The following is an 18588-nucleotide window of genomic DNA, read 5'->3' on the forward strand; positions in this document are numbered from 1 at the left end:
AAATACGATGTGGAGAAGCTACAGGATGACAGAAATGGAATCCCATTTTCTCCCTTTCTGTTCAGTTCTGTAGCATCAGCTGGAGAATGTTCTGTATTGCTACCTTTTTCTAGAAGTCATTACAGAAGTGATGTGTACATACCTATCATAAAAATAAAAATCCCCAATAGTTGAGTAAGGACTAAAAAATAGATTTAATCCAGAGGTTAATGTATAAGAAGGCAAGCTTCATCTACAGATTTGTGTTGCACCATGAAAAACTGACTTCCATATTTATGAAGATTCTAATGTTTGCAGTGAGGTCCAAAAGAAAACAGATTATAGATCTTCAGTCTATATTCTGTTTACTTAATGATCAGGACAAAAGACCTTAACAAGGAAGATGAAAAAATATTGCTTAAGAGCATGTTGCTAGTGTATCCTCAACATGGGGAACTTTTTTTTTTTTGGTGATGCAAGAAAAGAGCCAACATCTGTTTCCCATGATAATCAACTGTTACTCTTCTGAAAGAGTAATGTAATCAGAAAATTCCCATGTTTACAAACAACTTCACTGGTAACATATAGCTTAGAAAATAGGTCAGAGAACACCTTGTACATCAGTTACCCCAAAAGAAGGATCAACTCTATTTAGCATAGCTAGAAACATATTTGTCCAACTTACTTGAAAACACCTCTAGTTTCCATAGACTCCATATTGTCTCTAACCCAACTCTAGTTAAATGCTAGTCCAGTATTTAAGAAGCTTCATACAGAGTTCAACTGACCAGAAAGGAAAGTTCTACTTGATAGTACTCTCTAGGTTCCATCGCTTGGCTAGATCCCAACTGACTATAGCAAGGCTTTGATACCTAGCAAAAATATGAACAGTAATATTTAGGTGTTTGCATCAAGAACTGAGTACCACTGTCAGCACCTCCTATCAGCATTTTCTTCATTTTTGATCCAAGTACAAGACACAGCACTACAGAAACATTGGTTAGATAGGCAATTTTGAGCTTATCAAGTCTAGCCTCCCACTTGACAACAGTAGATGAGTCAGCTGTTACTATATCAAGCCAAGTTCTGAAAACCTCCAAGATGGAGATTCCACAACTTCTCTGGCTGACCCATTCCTTTGCTCCACTACCTTCATACTTAAGTTTTCCTCTAATGATCATTTGAATATCCTAAGTCACACCTTGTGACAGTTAATTCTTGTTATACCATCTGCTACTGCACAGTAATAGTGCCATCATCTTTGTCTTTGAAACTTCCCTCCAAGCTGCTTGTGGTAAGCTGCTATTAGACCACCCATTAGACTCCTCTTTGCCAAGCTATGCAAGTCTATGTTCCTCACCACTGCCAGGTAGAGGGGAAGAACAACTCCTTCAGTCTCCTGCCTATGCTTCTTCTAACGTAGCCCAGCATTATCTCATCTATAATGAAAGGACAATTTTCACTCATACTCAACCTGGCATCCATCCTGCAAACCACTCCCCCTCCCACCCCATCCTTTTCAGCAGAGCTGCAACTCAACCACTTGGTTCCTAAGTGCATAATCATGCTCAGGGTTACCTTGCGCAAGGTGCAAAACTCTCCACTTGTCCTTGATGAACTTCATGGGGTTTCTGTTAGCTTAATGCTCAAGATCACCGTTAACCATTCAGCATGTCAGCCGCACCACCCTCCCCTTCAGTTTTGTACTGTCCACAAATTTGCTGAAGATAGATTTTTGTCTCATCATCCAAGCTCTCAACAAAAATACTGAACAATACTAAACTCTGGAGTACTGTGTGCCCAGCTACCAGCTGGGCTTTTAGACCACTGCCTACCACCCTTTCAGCATCGTGACCTCGCCAGTTTTCAAGCTCTCTAATCGTCAACTTGTCCAGACCATACTTTGTCAACTTACAAATGTGAATGGGGTGGAAGATGATGTCAAAAGTCCTACTGAAGTCAAGGTACATTACCATTAACTGCTCTCCTTATTCACATAGTCAGTCATTTCATGAAAGCAAGCAGTCAGGTTGGTCAGGCATGATTTGCTCTTGGTATTCATGTAAACTAATAGCAATTACCTTTAGACATGTGAAAATGGATTGCAAGAGGTTGTGCTCCACAGTCTTTCCAGGGGCTAAGGTAATGCCTTTAATTCTCAAACTTTTTGTACAACAGTATCGTTTGTTCTGAGCACTTAGTATGTTTTCTTAAGAAATCAGTGAACTCCTGGGCTCTCCTTTTTTCCCACACTGTAGTTTCTAAAGGGCCTCTGCATAGCAATTCTTTAAGTTAGGAGTAAGTTCACAGCTTACCTTCTCAGCCTTCCTCCAACTCCTGAACTGTCTACTGGTGATTTCTGCTGCTACCTGTGGTCACGTTCACCCCCAACTTTTCCCTGTTTGTGAGCAGCAGGTCAAATAGAGCACTAATCCCAACTGCTTTTGCATTTGTGTTCAGAAATTGTCACCAACACAGTCTAGAAACTTCCTCAATTGCTTGCACAATGCCATGTTAACCTCCCAGCAAATTGGTGGCAGGTGTCTAAAGTCCACCATGAGGATCAATGCCTGCCATTGGGAGACTTCTTTTAATTGCTAATAGCCTTATCCTCTTCATCAGGTGGTCTGTAACTGACCCCCACCACAACATCACCAATATCACTTTCCCTTCTGATCTTGACCCAGAGACTGGACTTCTTGTTTGTTGCCCAAATAGTGTAGACATTATCGTGTAGGCATTAGTGTAGACACACTTATGAACACTCTCCTTTCTGAGAGGGAACATTATCATCTCCCTTGTAGTCTTCTACCATACATATCTTCTCCACATGCATTGCCTTCTCATTTCACCCTGAGGCTAGCTCCCTATCTTCTAACAAATCTAGTTTAAAATCCTCCACGTTAGGTTAGCAATCCTGTCCACAAACATGTCCGTGCTTTCTTGTCAGGTTTATTCTATCACTTCTTACTAGTTCTTCTTTTCAAAACAAAGTCCAACAACCAAAGGTCAAAGCCTCACTGATTACATTAATTATGCAGGTTGGATGTGTCACCCTGGGCCATCTTTGCTCTCAGAGTCTTAGAGTCACCTTTGATCTCCTCAGGGTCGTGTCACTGGTGCTCACAGACAAGCAGCAAGGGGCAGGCACTGGAAAGCTAGGTAGGCCTCAGGAATCTCACTGCAACATCAGAGCCAGGCTAGAAGCAAGTAAAAACTTCTGGCCAGCAGATGGGTGCCTTTGTCCTGGACAGGGTGCAGTCACCAAACTCTTAACGCTTGTTGCTTCGGCTTTTTGCTGGTCCCAGTCCCATGACCCGAGGTGTCCAACATGCATTCTTCCCACAACAGGACTCACTCATCCTCCTCTGCTGCCAGGGTCCTGAACCAGATTTCTAGATGAACAATTGGAGAGAGACAGGGAGCCATTCTCCTGCTGCTAGGAGTTACAGCTTCCAGCTTCCATCCTCCTGGAAACATGGGAACAGGAGGAAACTACTAACATTAAACAGGTGGGAAAACACCAGCTACAGAAAGTCTGCTATCCATCTGTAAAACATAATAGTTGCTCCAGTACAGTAAAACTGGAATACTGGTCAGGTAAGTTTCCCTAAGGACAGACAGGTGTTTCAGGCAAGATCCTGCTGTCTCCAGTCTCCCGAGGAAAGAAAGACAGTGTGGGGAGAAGGCTTTACCAGATTGATTGGAGCATGGTTTTGCAGTGCTCCTAGGAATAAAACAAAGCTACTCCAGAAACCGGGTGTACCTTTGGGGGCTCTCTCAGGCATGGCTCCGTATTATATTCCCTCGTTTACGGGCAGTCCTAGTGTTCCCGCATTAGAAAAGCTTGGCACTGCATGACCAGTTAGGAAAACAGTTTATTCAGAGGTGACAGAGGGACTGACTCTTCCCTTACTTCATTTGCAAAATTTCTTCTGCCGTAGCCCCAGAATGCTTACCATACAATGGCTCCTTTCAACAGCAGCTAGAAGTCAACATTTCTACTAAATAAGTAGCCTCAATTTTATTTCAGATTTTTCCTGTTCATAGCTAAAACGTCTGGAAGTCTATTTATCTGTTATCTCAAGAAACAGATTCCCCACAGAGGACACAAAGTACAGATGAATCCTATTCTTACTCTCCCCTTACTCTTCCCAGTAGGCTGTTAACTTTCAGACTGAGGGTTGCAATTATTTTTTCTTCTCTCTACTCATGTACTGACCTAAAAAGGGTTATTTCAGTTGGCCTGAAAATTTTTCATTTTTTTAGCAGAAAACTAAAATGAAGATAATCTACCTACCTACAGAAGACCTAGCGAGAGAAACAGGCACTTTCTTGTAAACATGTCGGAAGTTTGAAATGATGAACATCTAATCACAAAGCAGACAGCCTCAGCGCTGACACCAGTCTGAATCTGGATGATATGAACAACCATCTCTGAGTCTTGTAATATAAAAAATGGGAATAAATTACAGGCCAAGGAGCATCTCCCTGCATGATGACTCATCTGTTGAGAATCAATCCTCTTTTAGGGTGAGAGGGTGTCTGGGGTGGACAGCCTAGAAGATGCGAGATTGAGAGATTAAATCCTAGAGTTTAGGACAGCCTCAGCAGAGGAGACGGCTGAAAAGGTGACCTGAGAGTTCTCTCATTTTTAGGACAGTCACAAGAACACCTTCCTAGAGGATAAAAAATAAACACTCAAATTATAGCATATTCAAAGAGAGCTCCAGCTCTCTCAGCCATTTTACATACACAGTTACACTTGCATGGGACAGTCTATCCTCTATTATGGCTATGCTTTGATATTTCTGTTTAAAGTATGTATCTACCATATATATTAGGCAGCTCATTTCCAAATTTACCTGCATCTTTCCCTTTGGAGTGACTGGGTGCAGGAACCCATATGAACCTTGTCCAGGCAGCCAGTCGCAAAGAAACTTCCTCTCAAGAAGGGAGAGCTAAGAGGGTTCTCCCTTAAAAATTTCAAAAATGGGGGAAAAAAGTAGCTAGGCTTCAGAACAAGCCATTCAGTACCAGTAAGTGAGAGGGATAAGGAAACACGGGCTCATTCTTTTCCTGTGGCTTTTTCAGCTGCTTCTGCTGGCTTCACACTGGCTGCTGAAGACACCTCAGGATGGAAAACACTGCAGAGGAACAAATCTAAATAATCAAATTGATCCTTGGGATGGAAGTGACTGTTCTACGCAAAACTGCTTTACTTTGAATTGATAAAGAGGGAATACAGAATACTACCATGTCTTAAGCAGAACAGGTGACAAATTCACGCTAAGGGTCATTAACTTACTCAGCTTGCTCACAAAGCACTCATTCAAATGCACATATAAGCTAGTAATCAGACACATTAATAAACTTCATCGTAAGTCTGGAAATGTGGCTGTAAAAATTATTTGTTCTGTATTTATTTACCCAAAGACACAGAATCTCTCCTTAAAACCAAACCAAACCAACCAACCAAAAAAAAAAAAATACAACAGCCTTTGGGAGAAAAGATTTATTTTCATTGCTTAATACCAAAGTAGAGGAACTTTATCCTCAGCTGGTAATATTAAACATGATGAGTCAAATGCACTGGTGATGTTAATATAAGTGCAAGTTAAATGCTGGATATATTTGGCTTCAAGTGTTGAGGCAGCTTAACTCCCTTGTATCTGGAACTCAAGAGAATGTCAAAACAGCATTAATTACTTCATGAAGGCTCCAAAAGAATATTTTAGGGGAAGAAACAGAGGGAAAGGTAAAAAATAGAAGCTACTTAAAAGGATCTCCTTTAACAAAGCCAAACCCAACTTCCTTGTATTTTATGCTACGATGCCCATTCTGCTGCTGTTCTCCTGCACTCACTGAATGCCAAAGACAGTCTCAGAAAACAGAACTTCTTGAAAGAAAGATCTGCAGCCAAAATCCCAATGCTGATGATTTCAATCCTCAGGCACAAGACAGAGCAGGGAAGATGGGTAATTCTCAGCTTCTCTCTGCTGATTCTCAGTCAAGCCTGGCTTACCTCTTGTGACAAGAAAGGTGATACACAGGAGAACAGGCCTAGAAGGATGCTAACTTAGAAAACACCAGTAAATCCACTAGTCTATGAGTGCTGGTGGTCTCTCAGGCTACTACAGACCATACATGTCCAAATTCTTCATGCAGGTACAAAACAAAACACAAGAACGGAAGCCACATATGCACAAAGGGAGCTCTATCATAGAAAAATCCACACGTAAATTTTGTATTATAAGTGATTAAAAGTGAAAAACTATCCCTCAATGTTTTTTTCTTAATGCTTATACTGAACAAATAAACCTCTGAATATTTTCATGGTTTTCAGATGTCCCACTTAAGTTTTCCTTTTAACTGTAGATGTCAAAGCCAATTTTTCTCACCCAATAGCTGAATCTAAGAAGGATACTGCAATACCTCAAGTACTGAAAATGCATTACTATTGCCAACACACCATTTCTCTCTGGTATTTTCTCAGTATTCCTTCAACTACAAACAAAAATATTTCAAAGTACTTCACCATTATGTAACTTGTAAGGCTTTTAAACATTGTTCAGAGTCAGATATTTAAACATTTTTAAAAAGTAACTTGCTTCTCTGAGGATGCTTTAATGTTCTTTCCATCATTCTTCTATCATTAGAGTAAATCAGAACAAATCAACACCCTTTGGGGCAATCAGAGACTTTTTTCCAAAGTAAACTCTGCTATTATAAAAAAAAAAATACTTGTTTACAGAGCTAAAACTTTTCCCCCCCCTTATTTAAATACCATCAGTGTGCGTTAACAGAACTGAATCACTTGGGGGTTCCAAGTCTTCCTTTTTCATCAGAGCTGGTGTTATTAAGCTGAAACTCCGAACTGGCCTGACATACACTGTTCAGCTTAGCTCTGAATTTCTCACAGTCTCATTACAGAAGTAATCTTAGGAGGAACATTTGAGGTTGCAGGACTGTTTTCCAAAGCACTGAAACTTTTGTCTCGAGCAAGTTGTCTTGTCCTGTCTTCTCCAGACCTCTCGAATGGAGGTAAAAGACAAATGAAGCACCTCAGAAAAAAAAAAAAAAAATTAAAAAAACCAACTGTTGAAATAACTTCATATTAAACTCCTATGTGCATGTAATCAAGAGTGACATCTCATGAAGCAGAGACAACATCTAAAGTCCTGTGAGAAATGACAATTTACTTCTCCATTGAAATATTTGGTTTGAATTATTCTGCTCTTGCTCAAGAACAGACAGCAGCAGATCTTTTTTCCCCTTGAAGAACAGGGAAAAATCAATCAGAAAGCAGATTTTTTTTGTGAGGAGGAAGGCATGGGAGAAGATACATTCTTGTATTTACAGGTACTAGAAACCAATAGAGTTGATGTGTGAACAAGCCTGAAGTGTGAACATTTGAACGCTTCTGTTATCAAAGGCATAAAACATTTTTCAGGTTGATAGACACATCTGACAATTTTAAAGCACTGACCTGTTCTGTAAGGAAGCAGATTGTTATTGCGTCATGACTGTGTGCAGAAACTTTCTAGACTCACATTTATCATATAAAAATGCAGTCAACACCTGAACACTAACTATAACTCTATAGCCTCCCACAATCCCACAAAATCATTGCTTTTCTTCTCCCAAGAGATGTCCCATACCACTGCAGTCCTTTCTGCTTACTGAGAGCCCGGACAGCTTTTCCTCTCACTCCTGCCCAGCTTGCTGTCTACTCTACAGTCTCTGCAAAACTGCCTTTTATCTAGAGAGCAAATAAACCCTGCCTGTGCTGGGGGTGTGCATTGGCTACCCAGCAGCAACATCTTACCAGGTAAGGCCTAAAGGTAGCAGATCTCACATATAAAGCAGGTGATCAGCATGAGGTCTCTCTCTTTAAAAAAAAAAAACAAAACAAAACAAACAAAACAAAACAAAAAAAAACCACAAACAAACCAGGAATAGGAGTATCTTGGGCCCGGTAAAAGCATATTTTCAGCCCAGAAGGATGTTTAAGACATCAGTGGATGTCTTATCTAACACCTGATGCTACCTTTGAAATACAGCAATGGACCTTGCCAACATTTTTCAGAGGTTACTTTGTTGTATCAGGTGTAATTTACCATGAAATAAGTAATTACAGTCACTGGCAACCATCGGAAAGACACTGGCTTAGCTGAAGCGCTGGTCATGTTATAACATCTCACAAAGCCAGTATAGAATCACAGAATCATAGAATGTTTTGGGTTGGAAGGGACCTTAAAGATCATCTAGTTCCAAGCCCCCTGCAGTGGGCAGGGACCTTGATGAAAAGGTCTCAGATTATATATATTGCATAACAGTACGTGTTCTATAATATACAGCCCAAACCAAATTTTTTTCCTGTGCCTTGCCTCAACTTAAAGAATTAATGAATCTGTTCAAGTTTTCGTCTATGTATTAAAGGGAATCTTAGCACTTGTTTAATTACTTCAAGATTATCAACTCTACACTGAAACTTACTGTACAAAGATATCATTATTCTTTGTGCTTCATAAAGTTGCATTTGTCCCTGTAACTTATACAGGGTATAAAAGTTTGTAAGAAAAATATCCAGAAGTATGTGACATTCTGTGATACATAACTGCACTACTTTTCATGATTTTACTGAGGAAAGGATCAGAACTACAAACATTCAAAAGTCATGAAGGCCTTGTTGCAAATTAAATTGCCCTTAATTTGACTTACTTCCAAAACTGCATAATTAACTGGACTTCAGTGAAATGCTGGGTGAAGGAGTCCAATTGTATTGAGCACAATAAGCAGACTTCAGTTCAGGAGAAATTCTTCAGGAGAAAATATTCAGTTCAGGAGAAAATATTCTCATAATTAAAAATACAAAAATTTATTATGGAAGATACAATATAGTCCATCATTCTCAATATTAGACACTTATACAAAGAGTTACATCTTGTAAAAGCTAGAGATAATAAAGGATGTGAAGCAGACGCAATACAAGGCTTTTAAACAGAAAATTATATCTTGCAGCAAAGTACCATCTAAAGCTATTTCCAGAAGAATTAGTTTGTAGTTGACTCCCAAAAAGTAAACAGTAGAAGACTTAGCAAATAATTCTTCTTAAAAACTGTTACATTATTCCCAAAATTATTTATTACTTGTCAGAAAAGAGAATGTGACTTGCAAGAATTCTTTCATTATGAAAATCAGTGTTGTTCTCTCCTCCCCACACCCAAGACAAGGGGTTTAGATCAGCCAAAAAAATCAACCTTCTAAAGGTACCTTCAAAATAAACTCTGTGTGCAGTTGATTTACCTGGTACAGAAATTCTGGTACCGGTGATGTGGTGTAGTAATAGTGCATGACCACACATCAGTTTGAGTTTGACTTTCAGTTTGACTTTCAGCATCAAAGTTATCCTCTACATCAGTGAATAATTAAAAAAAAAAAAAAAAAAGACAACTATATCATGTTTGATCTCTATAAATCAAAGAAACCATAACAACACACTGTGGCCAGGCATCTCAAAAGCAAGTCAAAGAGGTCATTAAGGCCTAGCTAACTGGCAATCATTTCTTTATCATAAAATACAGCTCAAGGCAACACAATGTAAATAAAAATCAGGTGAAAATGTTAGCACTTACAAAACTGAATCTTTTAATCACAAGAGATACAGGTGGTTGGCAGCAGTTGCTGACCTTGCTCTAAATTGTAAAGTTGAGAACGAGATCATAGAAGAGGTCTTCAACATCCTAACGTGAACGTCCTGTTAATGTTCACTACCTAAGGACAAGCTTAGGCATTTAGTCTATGTTAAAAGACTGTGACAAAAAGTTATTCTTCGAAGAAAAATGCATAAAATTCTCATAGCTATGTGGACTGTGTTTGGCAATTTGAGAGACCTGGCCTATTACTATTCACTTTATTTTTTATTAAGTTCTTGTGCTGATTGAATGAACACTGTTTCTCACTGCTATCACACAAAAGGTGGAGACTGGCAACCTGTGTGGACCCTAGCAGAATTGTCTGATGAGCTGCTGCAAGATACCAAGGTTTTAAGAGTTGAAGGGAACACTCCATTTAGAACAGGCTGGGGAGCAGAAGCTGCTGAAAACCAATAAAAAGTTTCTAAAGGCAGAGAAAGTCACAAGGAGGAGGCTGGCAGACAATACCTCCTACTGTTAAAATAGCATCCTTGTCTGCTTAGCACCCCTGGAGGTACAGGGTAATTTACTCTTATCATTAACACTGTAAGACATTTTTCTGTTTCCTGTTTCCAAAGGGCTGGGAGGAACAAAAAAAGGGGCTGGGGAGGAAAAGACAGAGTTTTCTGCACAAATTATTACTGTACAGATTTGCTGTTAAGGGCACCTGTTTCTCAGAGCTGCAAAATATACAGAATTTCATATATCTGATTCTCTGCTAGAAGCACAGGCTAGAAGCCAACTCATCAAAATCTCTATCAAAAATACAATTTTAACATCTGTTTGGATTTTCACTTATCTTACTGCTCCCAGACACTATTGATTATCATTATCTGCAAGTCTCTAGTATTCTAAACAGCGGCAAAGGGAAATGAAAGTGAGCATTTTCATACAAAGACAGATAGAGGCTTCCAGGGCAGAATGGAAACTGCTGGTGCTGACTGAAATCCGAGTCTAACTTCATCTCATCTTCTATAAATACACTGTCAATAGAAAGGAATAAGATACAGCCTGAACTAAAATGTTTATTAAAACTATAATGAGAAATAAGGGATTTCGCCACTGGAGAAAAGACATTACATTATCAGAGACTGGTTTCTGTCTGCAATACACTTCCTGGGAAGGCTATGATTGTTGTCTTTTTCTTTGCAACAGACTTCTCCTCATACCTTTGGTGTACTATGTGCATGACTGGACCACAGGAACAGGATATGAAATGTATGGTTGGTAGCAACTCTGCTGGAGTACATAATGAAAGTTTTTGCTTTAGCAAAGTAAACTCATTCTTGCCTTGGAAAACTAAAATCTTCAGAAAGCTAGAACCCCAAACAAGATGGGTATAGGCTTGAAGCCTTTCCCTCTCCATTCTTCCCAGCTTGAAATAGGTAGGTGCTCCTATATCTGTTCCCAAAGAAGTAAGTCTCCCTTTCTTCCCGTCCTCTGATAACTTATATGAATTCAGGGTAAACAACGTGTACTTTGGAGACCTGCACAGGAGATTTTACAACCTTCAGTGCTCAAAACCAGCAAGAGCAAGAGAAGAGTCTTCTCTTAATCCCACTGAGCCATCTTTGCACACATCAGGATAATCAGTCAGTCTTTCTCCCTTCCTACCTACCACAAGATTACCTCCTCTTTAATTTGCAATTCAAAACATAGAAAAGAAAATCATCCCATGCTTAAAATTCTACCATGGTAGAAGACAAAAATGACTCACTGCAATGTTTCAGTCTCTGTAGGTTATGAACCAAGAACAGACAGAAAATTGTTGATATTTGCCAACCAGTTTTGTTCCATCAACTTCCCTACAATGAAGAACCAAAATAAAGAAGCCTTCGAGTATACAGATACAAGAACCTAGTGGACTGTATCATCAGAAGCACTTCTAGACTAAAGGAACAGGTTTTTTGTTTAATTGTTCAAAGCTCTACAGTCACATTTGTTTGTGTTCCTCTAGCACAACACAGACTAACAGCAGATTTTGACCGTTCACAGTGACATATAAAGTAAGACCCAGCAATCATCAGACACCAGAGGAGGGAGGAATCAATACAGAGTTGCTACTATAAGTAACAGGTTATCTACTTTGGGGGAAAAAATAGGGGTTTTTTCATGTTTTCAGGTATTGGGACACGTTGCCCAGAGAGTTTGCGCAGTCTATCTCCACTCTTGGAAGTTTTAAGACCTGACTGGTTAAAGCCCTCAGTAAGCTCGTCTGTACTCACAGTTGACCCTGCTTTGAGGAGGCGTTTGGACTGAATGACCTCCTGAGGTCTTTTCCAAACTGAATTATTCCATGCCTCTACGTTCTATTGCATAAAAACCCCCAAATAAGCAGGATTGTTCCCCAAGATTTCAGTGCTGCTTCATCTTGTTACCAACCTGCATATCCCAGAGGTTAGCTTCATGATTTACATGTATGTGAATTAAGAGGCAAAAGGAAAAAGATGGGGCAAAGAGGAAAAAAAGAAGGAATATTTTCTATCTCCATTCGAAACGCTGCTCATTCAGAAGTCTCCTTCCAGCCTGTCATTAAACAGCTCACAGTGAAAACAGGAAGCCCTCATATTTGATGCAGAAAAAAATATTACACCTTCTCATTATGAAAGTTGGATCTACGACCCTGAGAAGCATTAAACACCACAGATGTTTCAATCATAGAACGGTTGCATGATTTCATGCCACACTAATCCATAAATGAAGTAGGCAATAATGTGCAAGATTCCTCATTTGTTCCCGTATTAAGATGACCCATAACTACAAGCCAACCTTCAGCATAATATACAAAAAACAGCTTAGCTGTAGTCTGGTGTACTATTTTATAGACAGTGTAGAAAGCTGTGTGAGCTCAGTTTAAATGCTACATCCACGCTGGTCGGTTGCGAGACTTTCAAAAATACCTCGCTTTTTTCAGGTTTTTCCTCCTTCAGTAATTGCTAATTTATAGTTGCATCACTATGAAGACTGGCCAGATAAAATACTTTTACATACCATTTACACTACTCATTAGTGACAGATTACACATATAAATCCAAATATGATTGCCGAACAGACTGTTTGTCTTGGCCTCAGTAATTTCTGGGGAACATCACTTTTATCCAACAAAACAACAAAGTAAAAATGTGTAAATTAGCTTCATAGATGGTGTTTGAAATGAAGCACATTGAGTTCTAACATACCGACCTTCTAGACACTGGATGGCCAAGAGCATCCTGAATTCAATCACCTGTCACCTATCAATTTATGGCAGTAAATTTCTTTTAAAGATGTACACACATATACACAAATGTATGTACATACATATGTAATTTATATGAGGGTATGCAGGTATATGGACCATGGAACACGCTGCAGAATCACCCAAATCACTGGAGCCGTGACACTGTAAAAGGTCTCAGGAGATGCCTGTGGCATAAGCACCATATACTCTGGCATACCCTTTTTCCCAATGCTCTCCAGTGACCAAGTGATGCAAAGATTCCTTTCTGAGGGGTTTAATCTCCTTGGACTATGGAGATATACTTAAAACTGAAGGCTTCTACACACAGGGAGGAAGCACTTGACCTGTTGGCAGGGGGGAGATATTTTGGACACAACAGAACCGAGTGACACCAATACTTACTTGGCAGGCATTGTAAATCAACTGATGTTCCAATTTTTTGATCCCTAGAATCTGCTGAAACATTTCATAAAGCTGTTCCTTGCTCAGAATCAGCTCCGATACAGCACTTAAGGCCATTCTATTCGGCTGTTTGCAAAAGTCCTCTTCTCCCCTGTATATGGCATCGTATTTGGCGAGCCAAGAACTTAACACTGTCTCTTTGCTTAATCCATCGATTTCCGGCAAACTTCGGACTCTCTTTTCTATGTTTTTCTTAAAAACATCTCTAAAGTCATTTGCAGAACATCCTCCACTGTGGACCATTCTTGCAACTCGGTCACTCTTGAGAAATACCTTTTAAAATAAAAGAAGAGAAAAAAAAGAAACAGAAAAAGTTAGGCATGGACACAAACACAAACCAATCCTTTATAAAGGGATTACAAGCTAAGACTTTGCTTCTGTGTAAGATGGCTTTATAAGTAAGAGTTATACAGGCCAAGCTTGCTATATTTTTCATAAAGAAACAAGTGACCATGTTGAAAAAGTAAGTTTCTGCATTGAATAAGTACTTAAACTAAGTAGCTTTTAAAGTATTTATGCATAAATTTACAATAGCTAAACTAAAATGAAGTTTGAATTAACAGCAGCTAATTTAAAACTTACCTACAAGGTTTAATTAATCTTTTCTCCATGAAAACCACAGAAGTCTAAAGTTACTTGCAAGTAACTCATGGATAAGCTACACTGCCTCAAAACTCGGGAGTATAAGTTAAAATATGATCTTTAAGCCAGCCAAGAAGCTCATGGAAGATGAGACAGAAACCCAGGGAAAAAAACAAAATACTAGAGAAATACTACAATCAATATTAACAATAGAGAGAAGAAAGACTCAAAGATACAGAACTGGTTCTAATACTGTAGATACAATACTGAAGACACAGCATAGGGTTCTCTGTGTAAAAAACCCAAACAAAAACGAACACAAAACCCCCCTCCCATGCACACAGACTCTAAGATATGACAAGGCAAACTACAACCACAAACCAATTAAATCAGCATCAGCATTCTGTAAGAACTTCTCATTGTTCAAGGACGGTTGCATTCATCTCTTCTAACACGGGCCTTGGCAAGGTTGATCTTTCCAGCCACTGTGTGTGGCCAGCTCATTTCTAGTAGCAAGTCTCATGAAACCGTTCCTCTACAAAATGCAACCGCCAAAAAGATGACCGCTGCAGCATGATCAGCCATGTAAACAACTGATGTGTGCCTTGGACAAAGGATAAACTGCATCATGCCGCTGAACGGATAACTCGGGGAGAATATCCTGGCTTCCTGCAGGAGGGGGAGATGGGTTGAGGCCCTCCACCCTGCAAGGCTTGGCTGCTGGGGGACTGCCTGGGTGCCACACCAACACCCCACACACAGCTGAAATGCAAAGCACTGATGTGATACCACGTAGTCTAAACAGATTTCCTATCCGTCACCTTTCTGACTGCTTGCTCTCTTCAATCAGATACTATGAGGTGGAAGATGAGTTAACTATGCATTTTCAGATAGTCATTTTAGTCACCAAGAGCTATGAAAATGCAGTGAATGGAGATGATAGCACAGCAGAGCTCTGACTCCACGTGCTATCAAATGTTGGAAGATGGTGCACCTACCAACCAACCTAAAATACTACTGTGCTTCACCTGGAAAATACAAAACAGAGGAGTAGGAGAGGAGCTAAAAAGCTGAGCAGAAGGGAGTACGCAGGTGGAAGCAGACAGAGAAAAACATATTCTAAAAGTTCCAGTGCTTGTTGATACATGTTTCCCTGTAGCATATTTTAAAATGCAGTTACTTAAAAAATATATCTTTCAACAGATACCCTAATTGATATTGTACCGAAGGCTGCAGATTAAGCCTAAAAGTACTTGCTCGAATGGATTACTCAAAAAACCCATCAACAATATCTGCTAATGACATTTTATGCTCTAACTGTACCATGATGGCTTTCCTTTTTTGGAATCATAAGTATCTAAGGTTAAATTCTTATCCATAACGGGAGCTGACATGGTTACTGTCAATTAATGCTGATATTAATTTCCTCAAAATGCTACACAAATATTGAATCTCATTTCAAAATAAATAATAATCATAACTTCCACTCAACAATAAAACTTAGCAAAACAAACAGGTACAAGGATATTAAGCCTTTCCTTGTTTTAACAGTCTGCAATTACATTTGATTCATTCCTCCAACAGCTTCACCAGAAAGCAAATAGAAAAAAAAATATTTAAAAAAAGATGACTTCAGACTAACTTCAGCTACTTTGTACTGTTCATAAACATTAAATCTTCCATCACATTATTTTGCATACCCAATAAGAGAAAGCAGATGCAGAAGAAAGAGTGAAATTAAGAATATTTATAGGCTCTTCCCCCCCAAAATCTCAGGTTTATCCAAGATTACACAACCCTATGCATTGCTAATATAACTGAATCAGTCTTAAAAAAAGAAAAAAAAAATCTGCAAAATACACACCTTAAGATCATCAGAATATTATTCACCCTTCATTACCTTCTTTCAGTAATGTTATTCAAAACAATTAATCCAGAATGCAGGGGCTGAATAGCTGCTAGCACTTCCCTTGACTTATGAACCAGACTAATTCAAAATTTATTTTCACAAACTGTATTTTTATTAAATTTTCAAAAATTATTCCAAGATAATTATTTTGCAAAAGATAGGGTGGATATTAAAGGAAATTACTAATATAAACCCAAGGTGTGAATAACAGAGAACGAAAAGTGCATAGTTCATTCTGAAAAGGAGTCCATTGGACCTAAAGCTCTTACTGTACTACTCCTTTCTGAGTGGCAATTTACCAAAATTTTTCCTGAGGGAAAAAAATGTAACCTCATCTTTAAAATTAACTACTTGTATTTGAGATAATTAAAAAGTAGTAATAACATTTGAACAGAAAGACTCCATTTTCAAGACGTTGTTTCCAACAGAAAACTGTAACAGAATGGAAATTCAGTGAGGAGTGTACCATACGTGCCTCAAATTTGACACAGTAAGATGCATTAAAAAGCCATTAAAAGACTCGTTATTCCTGCTCCTGAAAGACATATGGTACATTTCATGTTAAACACAAAATCCTTTGCTTTAGTTATATTTATTGAGATTTGTCTCCTCAGTTTCAAAGCTTTTCTGAACCATTTTTTGCTGCCTTTTTTTAAAAATTCTAAATAGAAGTTTATGGGAATCGCTACTATAGTGAGAATGGCATGCCACCAGTTTCATGCCAATGGAGTTATTGTTTCCACCATTGTTCCAGAAAGTTCATCTGGCTGAGTATCTGTGGGTCCAGAGCCTAAGGATACATACATGCTTTACACCACCGATGGTACTTTCTTGGCAGCATTCATTTTTACAATGAAATATAAAAGCTTTTGTAGCAGTCTTAATGTAGTCTGACACTTTTTCTTCAATGTGGATTATATGCGCAGCCCAATCATCCCCATTAGCGAAAATATTTTTGTTGATATCTATCTTTAAAGCAAAATACTAATTAAACACATTCACTAAATTGTCGGCTCTTCTTCCCTTTATTCCTGTATTTGGGTTGTCTGATCATTAGACTGAGTTCTCATTCAATAATCATTCAAAAGCCTGCATTGTTAAAATGTTATCTCAAGACTCTCAACACTAGGGGGGAATCGGACAGGAAAAAATATTAGTGGTTTGAACGTAAATTATAAAATACCAGAAAAACTTATTGTGTGGACAAAGAAATCTATTTCTACAGGGATTGTAGAATTGATTTAGCAGATCAGCCATGTTCATTTGGAAATCCTTGTATTATTTAGAAATAACTTGACAAGAGTCAAAGTTTTTAATTAAGTATTTCCTGTTTCTACCAACATTTTCTGGACTTCCACAAAGAAATCCTGGAGTAATGCTTTTTGTCAGTCAGCATTTGAATATCATTGCTGGTTCCTTGAATCTAAGTCAACATCAGCTCATATTACCCACTGCTAACAAACTATCAAACACAAAAAAGAAATGCTCTATTAACACATACAATACATTCAGGAAAAGATAGATAGTTAAAAGACCGGTTTTGATGGGCTGAATATATCCATTTTGAGGAACTTTTTCAATTCGCATTATTTAGAGCCCTTCTAAATACTCTTGGACTGAGCCATAACTACAGTCTTTGACGGATAAACTTCTCCTCATATCATAACCATTCAAAGCTGATCAGGTAAGGCATTTAAAAAAAAAATAAAATCCTCAATTTCTTCTTCCCTTATAATTACAGAAACCATTATCATTTGCATCTATCTACTGAAGTATGGTTTAAATTCACTTTTTTCCAATCATTATACATATGCAATTTCATCTGTTGCAAATACTAGTATAAAGCTTAATTCAAAATAGTCTTTAGCACTAGATAGTTACATTAAAAGTATATTTCTGTTTAAAGATGAAAAAATCACCATTTAGCAGTGCCTACAACCTGTGAAAATATTGGAAATATTAAACAAAGAACTGCTTTTACATCTTCTAGCACATACCCCTTGAATAACATTTCTATTTATCGAACATCATACCAAATTTAACTAATTATATATGCAGGCAACACAAACATGATAATCTTATTCTCTACCATAAAGCTTAGAAAAAAACATAAGCAATATGCAAAAGAGTTTGCATAAACTCAACTGCAGATAACCTTTGCCTTTTCTTTGTAAGCGGATTAAATATGAGGCCCACTAGGCCATGCATTACAAACTTCTATGTGGGTTTTCTTCCATTTGAAAGACACATACCGATAGAGTTTTCTATTAAGGTCACCTTTTTAGCCAGTTTGGAAGAAAAAAACCCCAACACAATAGTTACAAATATCTGTAATGTTTCCACCAGTTTGTTTGTATAAGTGGTGTTATTAATAAAAAATAACATTATGTAATTCTGCTAGGCATACCAGTAAAACATGAACTTTCAGCTACTTGCTTATGTATCAGTTCTAGCAGAGCCCGACTCAGCTCTAGGCACAGCACCAACTGGCAACACACTAAGCTTGCACTGACCAAATTATTTTACAAGCTCTTTTATTGTCTGGCAGAAAACTTTGCAAAAGGATTTGAGAGAGAGAAAATTTATGATCTAAGCCCTCCCCACTTTTGAAACAAAGGACTGCAAAAACAAGCAAACAAAAACTGTGTTCTAAACAGTACATTACCTCAAAAGGGAAAAATATATATACATCAGGATTTTTAACCAAAATCTCACTTACTAACATTCTCTTCCAAAGT

General features: G+C 38.3%; 2 protein-coding genes across 9 annotated transcripts in view; both read right to left on the bottom strand.

Moving 5' to 3' along the window:
* AASS (aminoadipate-semialdehyde synthase) overlaps positions 1-18588 on the bottom strand; it is a 512915-nt gene that overhangs the window by 280635 nt on the left and 213692 nt on the right. The window lies entirely within an intron of this gene.
* Positions 1-18588, bottom strand: part of CADPS2 (calcium dependent secretion activator 2) — a 333579-nt gene that overhangs the window by 205051 nt on the left and 109940 nt on the right. For all 8 annotated transcript variants that reach the window (XM_052790487.1, XM_052790486.1, XM_052790483.1 and 5 more), the window contains exon 3: positions 13300-13632. In XM_052790487.1, coding sequence (XP_052646447.1) covers positions 13300-13632 — 333 coding nt within the window. The remainder of the gene's footprint in view (positions 1-13299; positions 13633-18588) is intronic.

Source organism: Harpia harpyja, chromosome 6 (assembly GCF_026419915.1).
Source record: "Harpia harpyja isolate bHarHar1 chromosome 6, bHarHar1 primary haplotype, whole genome shotgun sequence".
Lineage (NCBI taxonomy): Eukaryota > Metazoa > Chordata > Aves > Accipitriformes > Accipitridae > Harpia > Harpia harpyja.